This window comes from Schistocerca gregaria, chromosome X (genome assembly GCF_023897955.1).
Source record: "Schistocerca gregaria isolate iqSchGreg1 chromosome X, iqSchGreg1.2, whole genome shotgun sequence".
Classification (NCBI taxonomy): Eukaryota; Metazoa; Arthropoda; class Insecta; order Orthoptera; family Acrididae; genus Schistocerca; species Schistocerca gregaria.
In genome coordinates, this window is record NC_064931.1 from 762,980,373 (window position 1) to 762,999,560 (window position 19,188).

The window sequence follows — 19,188 nt, forward strand, 5'->3', positions numbered from 1 at the left end:
CAATCATTCACAATTAATGACTGTTGCTGCTCACCTGTTTGCTCCTTCTTGACCATACACTACCTATTCCAACCATCCAGACTCTGTCCCAGGTAAAGTCCCATACCGTGCCATGATTTCCAAAGCTTGCTCAAACATTGTTGTATAACTGTTTTTACAGATTTCTTTGGGAAGAGACAATGCCAACTAAAGCTATTGCAGCAAATAAATGACTGTTATGTGAAATATTTCTTCAATGAAATGACATGAAAACACCAAAATTGATAACAAAATTACACTCTTTATTGAAGTAATCAAACTTTTACAGAAATCCAGTAGACAACAAATCTGCCCTGAAATTAGCAAACAAATAAAAAAATATAAAGACAGTTAATTATAAGACAATGTTTCACTTTGATATTTGGTAAATGCATATGAAGTACATGAATTCACAGTATTGGCTGAGCAATAATTTTATGTTAAATATCCATAACTGGATAAGTACAGGGCCGAGATATAGTCATAAATAATGACCAAAAATTGCACATAAATATACAAATGGCACCGTACACACACACATTATATATAGATCAATACCACTTTTCCACACCTTCTGTGGCCCATATTATTTTATCAAAACTCTTCCAACATGGTCATTTGAGTCACAAGTGTAACATTTTAGAGATCTCAGTCTTATAGAATATGTAAAATGTCAGCCATAAAAGGTCTCTCACAGTTACAATTATCAATTCTGTGTTGGAATTTTGTTCAAAGGAGACTGTGTAACATAATACTCTACGTTGATAAGAGGATGTGTATACATATTCTTCGTTAAATACAGTAACACTATAAAAGTGCTATCATACACATGCATGGAACTGAAATTCAGGAATCAACTCCTGGCTATCATTCCTGAAGAGCACTTTCAGGTTCTGTTATAAAATTTTAAGTACCTCATAGTCCAGTGTGTTTCCTTTGATTCAATGCCATTTTCATGTCAGTGATGGTGATCATTCAAACACTTCCTTATATATCATATTCAAACAGAAGAGATCTGCTGTGCTGTCCCAAATGTTATATCAACTATTTACAATGCCCCATTTTCATGTTTCATATAAGAGGGTAGGAAAATCAAAACCCAAGAGTCTCTGTACTCAGATCTGTGTGACTAAAAATATTTTTGTGAAATGCTGAGAAAGACAATAGCTAGCCAAGGTAATACCTAGATCATACAAGACCATGTATCACCCTCTAACAACTTGGAAAGAAAGAATGAGCTACAGGTCTTGTCCTTATGAGAAGGAATTACCAAACACACAATTTAAATTACACTGTAACTGTTGCACTCTTGGATCACTGACACTCACAAAGGAAGGAGACATATAGCATTATGGACAGGAAGTGATATTGCGCCAGCCAGACCAATACCAAGTGAATCTGCCAGTGATGTAATGCTCAGTGAAAACTTCTCCTTTTCTGGGGGAACCTGAAATGAACAAATCAGACTACTATGTTTAATCTTTCTCTTAAAGACAAATGCATTATTAAATTAAAGGTTTAGTGCTACACAAGTAGTTTCCTCAGCAGTATTGGGAACAATAATCATTTACTTTTATTAAATATAGTCAGCCATTTGTACAATCTTCAGCCATAAATATTCACCATGAGATTTTCTAATTGCAATAGACATGGAGTCATAAGATACGATATGGAGCTTTTATCATCATTCCTTCAGTAGCATATAGACTATAAAAATGAATTAAAGAAGAGACAGCACAAAAAACTCAGGCAACTAAGAACTTTATAATCCAAAAACAATGCATAATCTGTTGTTGGAGATTTTGGGATTGCAGCTGATGGTTGTAAACTTCACTCCACAATATTTCAAATGCACACCTACCTATCATCTTCAGGTGAGCCATCGAAGACTGACAAAGACATTCACCAGTCCACCTTATATAGTGTGCTGAGAGTATTGCCGCACATGCACCAGTCATGATGACACAAAGACCACACCACCCAGAACTGCAAAGATCAGCTGTCTTCGACATTGCTGCTAGCCTAAGTCATCAGAGCATTCTGGTGTCTACATCAGGAGCAAATCTTGGAGGTGACAGGATCCCACACATATCCAGCTGGTAGTCATTGTTACAGTTCATTAGATTTTCCGCAGTGTATTTTTGATTGGATTTTTTTTATAATGGAGTCCCAAAAGGATGTTGCTGCGGCCAAGAATAATGCTTTGTCATACTCTATTGAATGTCCGTTGGAGATACAATGTTCCGCAATTATAGACTTGCTGGGTTGCAGAAGGTGAGTGCAACATTTATGTTATGTGCAATGTTGTTCGACTGTGCATGTTGCTTGTCAAATATAGGCCATACCACACTGGAAAGGTATTTTGCAAATTCCCATGTTCCATCATAACAGGTTATCCTTTTAGGTGAAAGTGATTTTCCACACACCATCTAAGATTTTGGACCTGCTGGGGTCAGTGATTTACACTTGTTATTGCAGAATGTGGGAATTTACAAAATACCTTGCCAGTGTGGTATGGCCTATATATAACAAACAATATGTACAGTTGAAGAACATTGCACAGAACATAAATGTTGCACTCACCTTCCATAACACAGCAAGTGTGCAATTGCGGAACATTATATTTCCAATGGACATTCAAAGGAGTATGACAAAATATTATTTTTGGCCACAGCAACATCTTTTTGGACCTCCACTGTAAAATAAACAGTTGAAAAATGCATCGCAGGAAATCTAATGAACTGTGACAGTGGCGGTCAACTGGATAATGCATGGAATCCTGTCATCTCCGAGATTTGCTCCACACAAAGACGCTGTAATACTCTGATGACTGCAGTGAGGGGCAGTGTCAAAGACAGGTGATCTTTGCAGCTCACTAGTGAGGGTGCTGCTGCCAAGTGGTGTGGTCCTTCGATCACCATGGCTCTGACGCATGCATGGCAATACTCTCAGCTCTCTATACAAGACGGACCACAGAATGTCTTCATCAGTCTTTGATGGCTCGCCTGAATGGCAGGTATCCAGCTGAAGTATCATGGACTGAAGTTTACAATGACCAACAGCAATCCCAAAATCTCTTTGAACATTTAATTCACTGGAAAATTTTGAATTTCACAATGCATCATATGTAAAACAGCATAGTAACAGAAACTGCAAAACAGGGCAGAACAGCACAAAGCATACAACTACTAGAATTTATCAGCACACCACTCTTATCTTTCATATTACATCCAGTAACATACAACCAAAAAATACTCACCTCAGTTGATATTCTGTGAAAGGTGTTCACATATGCTGCACCTCCAAGAAGTCCTTCCCATAACACAAAGGCAAATACTATCCACACAGATGGTACAAACCAATAAATTGCTTCCAGTGTAAATAAAACAACATTTATTAACTGTAATGTGAAAGGATGATATATCAGTATAAAAATATTTACTAAATTAAATTAAAACATTTAAATAGTTTCAAATCATATCTGTTCAACTGAGTCAGATTTTCATGTGAAATAATTAGTTACTGAACTACATATTAAAAGTGACAGATAGGTATTGCTTGAATGCAGTCTCATAAAAAATTATAATGGCTTGAAATTAGCTTCATTTTCAGATTTGTTATCACAGCCTGGTGGCAGTGGTGCCAATGTAAACACGAAGAAGATGAGCACAGACTGTTTTCGAGCACAATTCGGCCAGTAATGCAATTAGTAAGACATTCAGAATCAAACCTACGTCCCACTAATCCCTTGCTTACATGTTGGTGCTTATATAATCACATTGCGGTTGCACTTTGTTGCATTTACAGTGCAGCAACACCCTCAAAATGAACCTTTTTGATTGCCCCTTACATCTCATAAATGGTTCACTTGCAGACCCATGTTTACTGGAAAGAGTTTGCTCCTGTTATTATACACTTTTTTCTGTGTCAGTTCTTGTTTATAATTACTCCCAAACCCTGAATGCAAATTTAGCACTTGCACACCTTTGGTGCCCAAAGTGATCACTTGAGCCTTAAAATAGCTCTGAATATAATCTACATTTGGAGTCATAAAGGAATCTTTTTTTAAGATTCCAACTGTGGGCTTCTGGAACATTTATGCATTAGAGTACATGTCAGTTAAACTGAAAATTTTATTGGCTCTCAACAACAGATGTATAAATATGAAGTGTGACAAGTGTTTGCAGCCGAGTTTTAGCATTGAAGTTTCAAGGGAAGAGTTTAGTGATGAATGTTGCAGTGGAACCGGTACTTTCTTTTCAAAGGGGCTGAGTGCAGGGTGATAATGGGAACAGGATATAAGCAATCCAAAAGTGTTTTCCCAGTATGATAGGCATCTGGATAATGAAACAAGATCCCACCTAACAAACAAATCTCTGTAAACCAGAATGAGATTTTCACTCTGCAGCGGAGTGTGCTCATTCTGGAAACATCCCCCAGGCTGTGGCTAAGCCATATCTCCGCAATATCCTTTCTTTCAGGGGTGCTAGTTCTGCACGGTTCGCAGAAGAGCTTATGTAAAGTTTGCAAAGTAGGAGACGAGGTACTGGCAGAAGTAAAGCTGTGAGGATGGGGCGCGAGTCGTGCTTGGGTAGCTCAGTTGGTAGAGCACTTGCCCGCGAAAGGCAAAGGTCCCAAGTTCGAGTCTCGGTCCAGCACACAGTTTTAATCTGCCAGGAAGTTTCAAATCTCTGTAAAGTTAACTATATGGCAAACATATTATCTGAACAGCAATATATTTTTTTAATATGAACACAAAGGCAAATACTATCCACACAGATGGTACAAACCAATAAATTGCTTCCAGTGTAAATAAAACAACATTTATTAACTGTAATGTGAAAGGATGATATATCAGTATAAAAATATTTACTAAATTAAATTAAAACTAAGGAGTATCAGATCATAAATTGTATCCAGTCACAAGGAGGTATAACTTTCCCTCCATTTTATTTATTTTCCAGTGGAGGTGTGGAAAAACTATTTTATAGATACTTTCACACAGATTAACTAAAACTTGAACCAATAACATATCTTATTTATTTTAAAAGTTACTGATAACATAATTTTCAGAAACCTTGTATTGATATCTTCAACTGTTTGTAAGACAAATGGGTCAATGTCTCTTACATGACTCATTTAGTATATAAAAACTTGTTCATGCTAGGCTAGTAATTTAGTCCAATGGCAAGTGGTTTGGTAACTAATGTGTCCAAACAAAGTTATTATAGCAAAATGATTTAGTACACTCAAACACATGGATAGTAGATCATTGATTTACTACTCCCACTCTAGCTCACTTAACAACAGAGTTCTACTGTACATTTCTGAACACCATCTGTTTAATAAAGCTCACTACTAATGCAACCTCATTCATCTCTCTTGTATGTCATCTATATTTCTTGTAGATCAGTAAAATGACTTATCGGAACTGCAATAAGACAAATCTGTTACAGTTCTAGGTGAGGAGTATATGTGGGATGAGAAATGTCCAACGTACAGCTGACACCACTGGGTGCAGAAGGAGTATCAGATCATAAATTGTATCCAGTCACAAGGAGGTATAACTTTCCCTCCATTTTATTTATTTTGCAGATATAAGTTCCTTTGTAGTCATGGAATGTACTCAAAATAAATTAAATAAATCAGATGATGCTAGGAAAATTAGATTAGGAAATGAGACACTAAGAGTAGTAGAGGGGTTTTGTTATTTGGTCAGTAAAGTAAGTGACTATGGCCAAAGTAGAGAGAATATAAAATGCAGACTGGCAATAGTCAGACAAGCATTCCCTAAAAACAAAAATTTATTAACATCAAATATATATGTATTTAAATGTTAGGAAGTATCTCATGAAGGTATTTGCCTTTAGTGTAGCATTGTACAGAAGTGAAACATGACTGAGGAACAGATAAGAAAAGAACAGAAGATACTGAAGAGGGGTTCTACCGGATAATGCTCGAGATTAGGTGGGTAGATTGAGTAACTAATGACATGGTACTGAACTGAATGAGAGAAAAAGAAATTTATGGCACAACTTGACTAAAGGAAAAAATTGGTTGACACATTTTAAGGCATCAAGGAAACGTCAATTTGGTAATGGAGTAAAGTGTTGTGAGTAAAAAATTTGCAGGGAGATCAAGGCTTAGCTATAGTACGAAGGTTTAAATTTATGTAGATAACAGTAGTTATGTAGAAATGCAGAGGATTGCACAGGGTATGCTAGCATAGAGAGCTGCATCAAACCCGTTGTTGGACTGAAGATCACAACCACAACCACAACCACCACCACCACCACAACAACAATAACATTAATTTTTTACAGCTGAAGTAAGCTCTTAGGCAGTGCTATCAACTGATATAATAATATTCTGTACAAACATACACTGATAGAAAAAAACAACAACACCAAAAAATAATTAATGTAGAGTAATCAAATTTCGGGAATACTTTAGTCTCAGTAACATATCTGAGTGTTTAACATAGTAAGATCACTGGTTAATGAAAGCGTGAGGTAAGTCCCCAAAATGTGAAATGCTGGTATGGAAATGTGCATGCACTGTGTTGTACAGGTGCTGTGTGTCTGTTTGTGGGATGGAGTTCCATGACTTTCACACTTGGTCAATCAATACAGGGGCAGTTAATGGTAGTAGTGGATGATGATGTCCCATGCTTGTTCGATTGGAGACAGACCTGGTGATTGAGCAGTCCAAGGCAACATGTCGACCCCCTGTACAGCATGTTGGTTTAGAACAGTGGTATGTGGATGAGTGTTATTCTGCTGGAAAATATCCCCTGGAATACAGTTCGTGAATTGCAGCACATGATGAATCACTCTACTGACATACAAATTTGCAGTCAATGTAAGTGGGATAACCACAAGAGTGCACCTACAAAATTGCACCACAAACCATAACTCCAGGTGAAGGTCCAGTGTGTCTAGCAAGCAGACAGGTTGGTTGCAGGCTGTCAACTGGCCTCCATCTAACCAACACAAGGCCATCAGTGGCACCAAGGCAGGACCAGCTTTCACCCTCCAATGAGTTCTCACTTGACACCACTGAAGCCACAAATGGTGGTAGTTTGGGGTCAGTGGAATGCAGGGAGCTACAGGGAGTCTAGCTCGGAGCAGCCCTTGAAGTAACCAGTTTGTAACAGTTCACTGTGTGGTGCCAACTGCTGCTCAAATTTCTGCTGCAGATGCAGTATGGTGCATCAGAGCCATACGGTCTTCCCTCTACATCTACATCTACATTTATACTCCGCAAGCCACCCAACGGTGTGTGGCGGAGGGCACTTTCTGTGCCACTGTCATTACCTCCCTTTCCTGTTCCAGTCGCGTATGGTTCGCAGGAAGAACAACTGCCAGAAAGCCTCCGTGCATGCTCGAATCTCTCTAATTTTACATTCGTGATCTCCTTGGAAGGTATAAGTAGGGGGAAGCAATATATACCTCATCCAGAAATGCACCCTCTTGAAACCTGGACAGCAAGCTACACTGCAATGCAGAGCATCTCTCTTGCAGTCTGGCACTTGAGTTTGCTAAACATCTCCGTAACACTATCACGCTTACCAAATAACCCTGTGACGAAATGTGCCGCTCTTCTTTGGATCTTCTCTACCTCCTCTGTCAACCCGACCTGGTACGGATCCCACACTGATGAGCAATACTCAAGTATAGGTCAAACGAGTGTTTTGTAAGCCACCTCCTTTGTTGATGGACTACATTTTTTAAGGACTCTCACAATGAATCTCAACCTGGCACCCGCCTTACCAACAATTAATTATATATGATCATTCCACTTCAAATCGTTATGCACACACACTCCCAGATATTTTTACAGAAGTAACTGCTACCAGTGTTTGTTTCACTATCATATAATCATACAATAAAGGATCCTTCTTTCTATGTATTCGCAATACATTACATTTGTCTATGTTAAGGGTCAGTTGCCACTCCCTGCACCAAGTGCCTATCCGCTGCAGATCTTCCTGCATTTTCCTGCAATTTTCTAATGCTGCAACTTCTCTGTATACTACAGCATCATCCGCAAAAAGCCGCATGGAACTTCCGACACTATCTACTAGGTCATTTATATATATTGTGAAAAGCAATGGTCCCATACCACTCCCCTGTGGCACGCCAGAGGTTACTTTAACGTCTGTCGAAGTCTCTCCATTGAGAACAACATGCTGTGTTCTGTTTGTTAAAAACTCTTCAATCCAGCCACACAGCTGGTCTGATATTCCGTAGGCTCCTACTGTGTTTATCATGTGACAGTGAGGAACTGTATCAAATGCCTTCCGGAAATCAAGGAAAATGGCATCTACCTGGGAGCCTGTATCTAATATTTTCTGGGTCTCACGAACAAATAATGCAAGTTGGGTCTCACATGATCGCTGTTTCCAGAATCCATGTTGATTCCTATATAGCAGATTCTGGGTTTCCAGAAATGAGATGATACATGAGCAAAAAACATGTTCTAAAATTCTAGAACAGATCGCTGTCAGAGATATAGGTCTATAGTTTTGCGCATCTGCTCGACGACCCTTCTTGAAGACTGGGACTACCTGTGTTCTTTTCCAATCATTTGGAACCTTCCGTTCCTCTAGAGACTTGCGGTACACGGCTGTTAGAAGGGGGGCAAGTTCTTCCACGTACTCTGTGTAGAATCGAATTGGTATCCCGTCAGGTCCAGTGGACTTTCCTCTGTTGAGTGATTTCAGTTGCTTTTCTATTCCTTGGACACTTATTTCAATGTCAGACATTTTTTCGTTTGTGCGAGGATTTAGAGAAGGAACTGCAGTGCGGTCTTCCTCTGTGAAACAGCTTTGGAAAAAGGTGTTAGTATTTCCCCTCTCGGTAGTGCCCACACCCACCGTTGCCAGAAATCATGTACAGCTGCTACATTCCTGCCAAGTCTTTCTGCAATATTACAGAAGGAACATCCAGCTTCTCATAGCCCTATTACATGACCTTGTTCAAACTCAGTGAGGTGTTGATAATGGTGTCTGTCACCTTAAAGGTATTCTTGTCCAACATCAACATCCAATCAAAAGGTAGGTAACACTCCCGACTTATTTAAAGCATACCTGATTTGTTTCCTCATAGTGGCACTTCTAGCGCCACTCTTATGCAACTGGCATGAAATTTTGACAGACATCATTTTTCAGGTGTGGAAACAAACCTAACAACTTTCATGTATGTCACACAACTATTTCTTGGTGCAGCCATTTTTTTCTGTCAATGTATTTATTCTACATCTACATCCATACTCAAAGTCATCTTATGGTTCTTGAAGAGGTTACTTTGTGCACCACTGTCACTCCCTCCCCCTTTTCATTCCTGTTGCAAATGGTTTGTGGGAAGAACAATTACTGGTCAGCCTCCATGCAAGCTTCAACCTCTATAATTTTATTTTCATGGTCTTAGGAAGGAAGGAAGCAACATATTGGTTGATTCTTCTAGGAATGTACAGTCTCACAACTTTAACAGTAAACCACACTTTGATTCAAAACGCCTCTTTCATAGCATCTGCTACTGAACTTGGATGAGAACCTCTGTGATGCTTTCATGCTTACTAAGTATACCTGTACTGAAACTTGCTGTTCTTCTTTGGACCTTCTCTATTTCCTCTGTCACCCCAGACTGATTGGTAGAACAGTGGATTTTGTAACGTACCTCCTTTGTGAGTGGTCTACATTTCCTGAAGTTTATTTTAGTTAGTCTCAATTTGGCATCTGTATTCCCTGTGTTTTATGTGATTGTTCTGCTTTATATCACTCCATTCGCATACTATTAGATATTTTATGGCAGTAACTACCTTCAATGAAGGTCGGCAATGGTGTAATCATACAATACTGGATCTTTCTGCCTATTTATGTGCATTACATTACATCAAGGGTCAACTGCATATACCTGTACCAAGTGCTGATCCTGCCCAGGTCTTCTTGCATTTTGCTACAATTTCTAGCATTGTGACTTCTCTGTATACAAAAGCATCGTCTGCAAAAAGCCTCATGGAATTTCCAATGTTATCCAGTAAGTCTTTTATATATTTTCTGAAAAATAATTGCCCTAAAACTCTCTCTTGTGGTATGCCTAAAGTTACTTTTATGCCTTAAGATTTGTCTCCATTCAGAATGAAACGCTGTCTTCTGTTTGCTAGAAACTCCTCGATCTAGTCACACAACTGACCTGATATTCCATACATTCACACTGTGTTCATTACCTTCTGCTAGTAAAGGAACATGACCTCAACCTGGATGCCAGTAACTACTGCTTTCTAGGTCTCATGGATGAACAGAGCAAGCTGTATTTCACATGATCACTGTTCTCAGAACCATGTTCATTCCTATAAAGGAGATTTTCAGCCTCCAGAAACATCATAATATGTGAGCATAGAACACATTTTAAAATTCTACAACAGACTGATGTCTGAGATATAGGCCTATAGTTTTGTGTATCTGTTTAATGGCAATTCTTGAAAATGGTAAGGCCTGCACTTCTTTCCAACAGAAGGAATGATTTGCAGCTCCAGAAACCTATGTTGCACTATTGCTAGAATGGGAACTAGTTCTTCCACATACTCTAGGTTGAATCATACTGGTATCTTGTTAGGTACAGAGACCCTGTGTTAGGTGATTTCAGGTGCTTTTCTATCCTACAGTCAATTAGTTCAATATCTGTCATTTTGATGTCCACGCAATAATTTCAAGGGGGAATGACAGCACAATCTTCCTCAGTGAAACAGTATTGAACAAAGTGTTTAGTATTTCAGTCTTCTCTGTGACATCTTCCATTTCGATGCCATTGTGGTCACAGGGAGTGTGGACAGAACACTTTGATCCATTTCCTGGTTTTTTACAATTTTCTGTCAAGTCGGCAGACAGAATTTTACTTTCAAATTTGTTTAACGCTCCAGGGATGGTTCTCCTTACGCTAATTTTGGCTTCACTTCATTTTTATTTGTCTGTGAGGCTTTGACCATTTTTAAATTTGCAGTGAAGCTATCTTTGCTTTCATAGCACATTTATAACATGGCTGTCAAATATTGGCAAGTCTTTCCCAGCTCTCACATGCCTGTCTGGTTAGTTGTCCATTGATACTCTATGCTGTCAGATGAGATGTTCATGCCAACTGCTAAGGCAATCTGAAACCGATTTTTTGTCATTGTTGCTAAGCAGGAATATCTTTCAATCATTCTTTAAATTCTTATTTACAACCATATTCAGTTATTTAGCTGTTGCTCTTAAGAAACAATGTCACTGGGTAATATTAACAAACAAGTAACATACCACAACATGCACTCATGAATAACTTTTCCAAATATTATTAATTATTTCCTTTTCATATACTTTTGAACATGTGCAGTTAAATTTGAGGTAACTCTTTAATTATCCTAATTTTTTGGTTAAGTAGCAAACAGTGCAAGATAATAAAGTTTTGCATGCATCAAATAAAATGCAATTAAAAATAGATGTAAAATGATGTATTATATGTATCTGAAGGACCATTTTAGAAGGTATTTCTGATGACTGAATTTTCTCAAAATTATAAATATTGAATTTATCATTTCATAAATAATGAGCCATGGGTCATGACATATTGAGGTGACTTGTGTTCCTTGACAATACAGAGAGCCATATCATAGACACAAACTAATTGTAGTGTTGTCTCTGGAGAGGCCTGACTAACGTATAGTTCCTGATAAGTGGCAATAGCCTTTTCAGTCTGAATTACTGATTGATCTGGGCTTGTAAAATTAACTAACATGGTCTCACAAGATTTATAATGAGAACAGCTGAAGACAAGGGAAAACTACAGCCATTACACTTCCAAGGACACGCAGTTCTGCTATATCACTTAATGATGATGGCATTCTCTTGGGTAAAATATTCTGGAGGTAAAACAATCCCTCATTTGAACCTCTGAGTGTGTGCTACTAAGGAGGATGTTGTCATAAGGAAAAACAAAACTGTCATTGCATGGGTCGGAGCATGAAATGTTTGATCCTCTAATCAGGTAGGTAGATTAGAGAATTTAAAAAGAGAAATTTATAGACTGAGGTTGGGACTTACTGAAGTGTAGTGGCAGCAAGAACAGGATGTCTGGTCATGTGAGTAAAGGTTATCAGTGCAAAATCACATATGGTTAATGCAGGAATAGGTCAAATACAAAAAATAAATAAGAATTTTTCAGGCTTTGCCAGAGATCTATTGACATTTTTAAATATTGAGTATTCTGCCAGATATCAACATCATTCATACACAATATTTTGACAAAATGTCATATGTTGTCAGATGCTACCTGAGACAGCTCATCGAGTGGAATGGGTCCAGCATTATACTTATGGCCTTCCCCCTCCATGATTGGCTCCAAGGATTCTGCCTGCAGTTCAGTTCCTGTTAGAAGTGTCCTTATGTGTTCCCTCTTTGGTCTGGTTCTCCAGTCCAAGCACTGGTGTTCCTTCTTTGGTCTGTTGTGCCTGTCCATGTACTGACATTCTGTTTTCGGTCTGGTGTGGTTGCAGGTGTTTCCTCTACAGTCTGCCCCCCACTAGAAGCATTCTTAAGCATTTACTTTTCAGTCCATTGTGCCAGACCAAGCACTGGTGTTCTATCTTTGGCCCAGTGTGGGGGCCAGTATTATGAGCAGACAGAATATATAGCCCTCTGTCTGCAGTGTTTGCCAATATGTCAATGGAGAGATTTGAAGAGGGGGCATTAGAGACAGCTAGATACAAACTCACAAACTTCTTCAGGTATGCAGACAATACATTTGTGATCTGGCCTCATGGTAGGGAGAGGCTCAATGTATTGCTCGACTGTATTAACTCATGGCACCCTAATACTAAGTTTATTATGGAACTGTAAAAGGATGGGCAGTTGCCATTACTGGATGTACTTGTCAAAAGGAGAACAGGTGGGTGATTTGGTCACAGTGCCTCTGATATCACAGTATCGCAAACCTACACACACTGTTTCATACCTGCAAGCCAGAAGCTGTCACCACCCAGTGCAGAAGACTGGAGTTCTTAAGACATTGGTCCACAAGACACACACCTTGTAAGACCTAGATAGCTTGGCGGCATAATTAGAGCACTTACAATCAGTGTTCTGCAAAAATGGATACACAGACAAACAGATTCAGGAGAAACTTCAACAAGCCATTCCATCATACAATCTTGAAGAACAACTAGATGAAGTAAAGGCTGTGGCATACCTGCCCTATGTGGGATCTGTTTCTGCCAAACATCAGCAGGTATCTCAGGAGGCATAATATCAAGTGGGTGTTCTGTCCACCTACCAAAATAAGAGGACTTCTGGGAAACGTGAAAGGTGACATGGGTATAAAAAAACCAGGAACTTATAATGTACTTTGTCAGTTTGGCATGTCAAAGATTACAGTGGATATGAGGTGCAAAGAACATCAGAGGTACAGCCAACTAAGACAGGCAACTAAATCAGCCATTGCCAGGCACTGTCTGGAACTCAATAGTTCCACAAACTATGATGAAACAAGAATTCTGGCACAGAATCCCAGGTACTGGTACAGTGTTATGAGAGTCTATAGAGGTAAAGGTTACAGAAAACCATATGAATCATGACACTGGGTACGAACTCAGTAGAGCCTGGAATACTGCACTGGAGTTGCTGCAAACACAATGGCAACGGCAGTGGCAGCAGTAGTAAGAGTCCACAAAAAGAAGAACTGAGAGTGTGGACATGGAAAAAAAACACAGACAGGGTACCAGGTGCACAGGACCAAAGTTTGAATGTCACTGGATGCTTCTAGTGGGAGCACACCACAAAGGTAACACCTAGAACAGGACTGGACCAAAAATGTAATGCCAATGTGCAAACGGGTACACTGGTCTGAAGACGAAATGTCAACATTTGGTCTAGCATATCGGATCAGAGAGGGAATGCATATAAACAGTTTCAGCAGGAGCAGACCATAGACGGAACACATAGAACTGCAATGGGCCAAAAACAGAAAATGCCAGTGCATGGACAGGTGCACTGGATGGAATGCCAGTGCTTGTCTTGGTGCACCGAACTAAAGAGGAAATGCCTAGCAGGAGTGAACCACAGAGGGAACACCTGGAATGACACTGGATTGAAAACAGAATGACAGCATGCAGACAGGTATGCTGGATCAAAGACCGAACACCAGCATTCGGATTGGCACACTGGACAGAAGAGGGCACACACACAGACGCTTCTGGCAGGAGTGAACTGCAGACAGAATGCCTGGAACTGAACATGGAGGTGGAAGGCTGTAGGTATAAATATGGGATCCATTCACTTGACAAGCTGTCTCAGATAGCACCTAATGAAGATAATGAGTCATGTTGTCAGAATATTGTGCATGGAAAGAAAAACACTAAATCAATATATCATTGCTGAGAGTAAGCCATTTCATTAAATTAAAGGATCTTTTTGGTTTCTGGATTTCATTAATTTTTGTTTCACAATTTTCAAAGTAAATTTAAAAGAGTGGAATATGGGAATGTAAGTACACTGTAATTTTGTGTTCATTGGGTGATCTATGTTTTGCTTAAAGTGTCCAGGGATGGACTTTTCTTATTGTTCTTGGTGCACTGCGTACACAAATGTTTCTGTGTCTCCTATTTATCATCCTTCCTCCAACACTGTATTACCCAGCGTGAAATGTGGCACTTTTTTATGAATTAACTGAAACTTGTCTGCATGCTTATTATAATCTGGCTAATGTGAATTTGTTCAAGATGTGATCTGAAATAATCTTCAAATATCATTAAACAATTTTTGAGAAATTGATATAACATCTGTAAAATGGTACAAAATTCCAAGGTTCTGACAATATTTTCCAGATACAATAGAGGATATTGTCAAAAGCTTGGAATTTTATACAAATCTGACACGACAAGTTCACCAAGAACTTTTTCACAACTAATTTCTTATGAAAGAATTTATGGCTTAAGTTCAAATAGATAGTAATACATAAATAATTGTTACCTGTAATATGGACATCAGCCAGATCTGACGAATGATGATAAAAGATGCTGATGTTCGGGATATAAATACGCCAATTTGATAACAAAGTTGCATCCAACGGTACTGCTCACTATGACTTATCCATATTCCAGGGAAATAGATGAGTTCAAACTGTAAACAGAAATACATCATTCTTCACTAAATTTGTAGGTGTGAGTTAATTTAATTACTGAGAAATAAATCCCAATTCAAAACAAAAGTAGAAACTAAAACAAGCATCACAAAGTAGAGTGAAGAGGAGTGTCTACTACCAAATTTTGTGATAGGAACAAGTGTACACATAAAAATGGCACATACAGACACACAAATTAAAACTGAATATTTTCAAAGCTACAGACACTATTTCTTTCTTTTTAATATATGTGCCCAGCTGCCTATTAACAATAGTTTCAAACAAAGAAGCAAGGGATGGAGATCTTAAAAGTGGCAAATGAGGAATCAGACATTTGAAACTTCAGCGACAGGGTATGTACGCTCATCGGATAAAAAATTAATCATCCCAGTGTGCACAAATAGATGAATCATTAAGCCTCTACAGATGGCACAGCGATTGGGCCATGTGCTCAAATGTGTGTGCATTGTCTCTACATGAGCCTAAGATAATAGTGATCAGTGAGACATTTATGTTTCAAGATGGCATTGTACATAAAAATAAGTAAATGTAAGGATGTGACAGAGTGGCAAAAAGAGGCAATCATGCTTGACCATGCCCATGGCCATATTGTGTGTAAAGTCAGATTCGTTGGTGTTTCATGGCAGACTGCTCAATGTGTCTACAAATAGTGGTGTAACACATGTGGCCACAAAACACAATGTCAGAATTTTAGTCAGAAAAAGATCTTGACAGTGGGACCGGAGAAGCATTTCATGGCTTCTGAATCAAAATTGTTTCCAAACCCGACAGGAATTGCTGCAGGCAGTGAATGAAGGTCCAGCCTAACCTGTTTGTGAGAAAACAATGCAACAGGAACTGTCCTCAATGAACATATGGAGTAGGTCACCTCACCATTGCTCACACAGGCAAATAAAAATGACAACAGCAAAGTATCACTGGGCTGGAAGAATATGTGCCTGGTTTTCTGAGCACTCCCCCACCCTATTACATCTTGACGTGCCCACAAAATCATCTAACTTGAACCCCACAAACATTCTGTGGGATTTTGGTAACAGCGGGTAAAATACCAACATCAGCATTCCCACAATTTGGTGGTACTACATGATCAGATCCTCAGTGAATGGCTTAACCTGGATGTGATAAACCTGCACAATCTTGTTAACTCACTTCCTAACTGAATCCTGGTGGTTATCAAGTTTAGGGGTGGAATTACATGGTATTCAATAACGTTTATGATTTTTCTAGGAGTGACTAATTTTTTGTCCAGTGAGCCTACTTAACAAGTTACAGAAGAAATAAAAAGGATAAGAACTCAGTAATTCAATAATGGAAGACAACTGGTTTAATACAGAGAAAGTGGCTCTTATGGGAAAGAATTGTACAATCCAAAATGTACTGAAGTAGCTACGCTTGTGTAGTTAAGTGCCAGTTTATTATTTTTATTAAAAATATCTTTTTGCACATTACCAAAAACAGCAATGACAGCTATAAAACCTAAAAATATCTAAATTGAGACTAATTCACCACTATTTTAGTCAGAGAAATGAGTTTATGAACTTACCAGACCTTGATTTATAAAATATTCAAATAAATAAACTGTTCCCAGTGGAACCATGTACTTCAGAAGAGATGGAATATATTTGAGTTTGGTTTTCAGTGACTCATTTTCATAAGCAATATCAGCCACTGCAGACGCTTCTGCTACTGTTGCTACCTCTACTGTTCCTTCTCCAGTACCAGACTGTATTGACACATTGCTCTGAAACTCTTCCACTCCTGGTGTATCCACAGAATTCACAGAATGTGTTGGACGTTCTAGCAGCACCCAAAATCTGGAAATTAACACTCAGAATGATGGTGGTGGTGATGAAAAAAATTATCACAACAATAATTATAGGATTTCGTCATAAACTGAAAAGTAAGTCTACGGCTATGTCTCGACATAACTGTTCCTGGGTGTGCACAAGTGTGTGTGTGTGTGTGTGTGTGTGTGTGTGTGTGTGTGTGTGTGTGTGAGAGAGAGAGAGAGAGAGAGAGAGAGAGAGAGAGAGAGAGAGAGATTGCAATTATGATACATGGGACAATAGCTTTTCTGACAGTATCTTTAACTTGTAATCTCTTGCCAGCACAAAAGCTTCCATCACAAAAAAGAAATGAAAATCAGAACAAATGTTTCCCAACCAAAGTCTGTAATAAGTCATAATATTGCAGCCACAATGCTGTCGTTGATGAGAACATGAATATGAACATATAGTGTCACTCATTTAAATCGAGCAATGCAGCTAGCATTATGAATGTCATAATGGTTGTTGGTACTGATGGTTACAGCAAACTCCAAAAAATCAATCAGAAATACATACTTTTTCTCCTAATACACAAGGGATATGAGCTTCCAAGTAAGCAGTCTCCTCCGCACCCTCTTTTTTCTGTTTCATAGATCACATTCTCGAAAACTTGCCATATTGTGGAATGTGTCAGTAGGTGCACAAATAAGATATATTTCAGTCTCCTGCAGTGAAGATGTGTGCTTCATCTCAATGACTATTGTTTTGTTTCCAGAGTCTTATGTCAATAGCCATCTCTCCTCCCATGTCACAATACAAGTCAAAAAGTCATCCTCCTTCTCTGGGTACCATATAAAAAACATTAATGACATAATTTAGTGCTTGCTGTGGTCTTCTCTAGCAAATGTGGGACTCAGTGGGAACATAATACGCAGACATTTGGCCAGTCTAACACAATTTTGTGCAGCAGCAATAGCAAAATTTGTGAAAATTTCAGAGGTAGAATTTTCATGAGGAATCATCTGTTCTTTCTCATATTTTCTACCACAGAATGGATCAAGCCATAAGTAACAGGACATTACCATCCCTCGTGTTCCTCATAATGCACATCTCCTTGGCCTTCTTTCCTGATCTGTCACATCCATCTCCGTAACATTGAGGTAGTCATGATTTGTTTATTTATTTTATTTTATTTAAATGTCAAGTTCTGTAGGACCAAATTGAGGAGCAAATCTCCAAGGTCATGGAACGTGTCAGTACATGAACGTACAACATAAAAAGTAATAACAGATAAAAATAAATGTTCATGAATCTGAAAGAAAATCAGTCCATAAGTTTAATCAAACGCTATAAGCAATACAATGAGAATCATCTTAATTTTTCAAGGAACTCCTCAACAGAATAGAAGGAGTGACCCATGAGGAAACTCTTCAGTTTTGATTTGAAAGCGTGTGGATTACTGCTAAGATTTTTTAATTCAAGTGGCACCTTATTGAAAATGGATGCAGCAGTATACTGCACACCTTTTTGCACAAGAGTTAAGGAAGTCCGATCCAAATGGGGGTTTGATTTCTGCTGAGTATTAACCGAGTGAAAGCTGCTTATTGTTGGAAATAAACTAATATTGGTAACAAGAAACGACAATAAGGAATATACATATTGAGAGGCAAATGTCAAAATACCCAGACTCGTGAAAAGAGGTTGGCAAGAGGTTTGTGAACTCACACCACTCATTGCCCGAACCGCCCATTTCTGAGCCAAAAATATCTTTCTAGAATGGGAAGAGTTACCCCAAAACACAACACCATACGACATAAGTGAATGAAAATAAGCAAAGTAGACTAATTTACGTGTTGAAATATCACACACTTTCGATGCCGTTCGAATAGTGAAAATGGAAATATTAAGTCTTTGAACAAGATCCTGAATGTGGGCTTTCCACGACAGCTTACTATCTATCTGAACACCTAGGAATTTGAACTGTTCAGTTTCACTAATTATATGCCCGTTTTGTGAGATTAAAACGTCAGTTTTGTTGAATTGTGTGTTAGGAACTGTAAAAACTGAGCCTTACTGTGATTTAAAGTTAGTTTATTTTCTACAAGCCATGAACTGGGGTCTTGTACTGCTCTACTTGAAACTGAGTCAATGTTGCACACAACACCCTTTACTACCAATCTAGTGTCATCAGCAAACAGAAATATTTTAGAGTTACCCATAATACTAGAGGG

The 19,188-nt window shown here is 38.6% G+C and overlaps 1 protein-coding gene across 16 annotated transcripts in view; it reads right to left on the minus strand.

The window, feature by feature from the left end:
• Positions 1-260: 260 nt before the first annotated feature.
• Positions 261-19,188, minus strand: part of LOC126299310 (battenin) — a 225,610-nt gene continuing 206,682 nt past the window's right edge. For all 16 annotated transcript variants that reach the window (XM_049991115.1, XM_049991114.1, XM_049991118.1 and 13 more), the window contains 4 exons: positions 16,735-17,005; positions 15,020-15,169; positions 3,278-3,418; positions 261-1,465 (listed from right to left, as the gene is read on the minus strand). In XM_049991115.1, the coding sequence (XP_049847072.1) occupies positions 1,343-1,465; positions 3,278-3,418; positions 15,020-15,169; positions 16,735-17,005 (685 nt within the window). In that variant the 3' untranslated portion in view covers positions 261-1,342. The remainder of the gene's footprint in view (positions 1,466-3,277; positions 3,419-15,019; positions 15,170-16,734; positions 17,006-19,188) is intronic.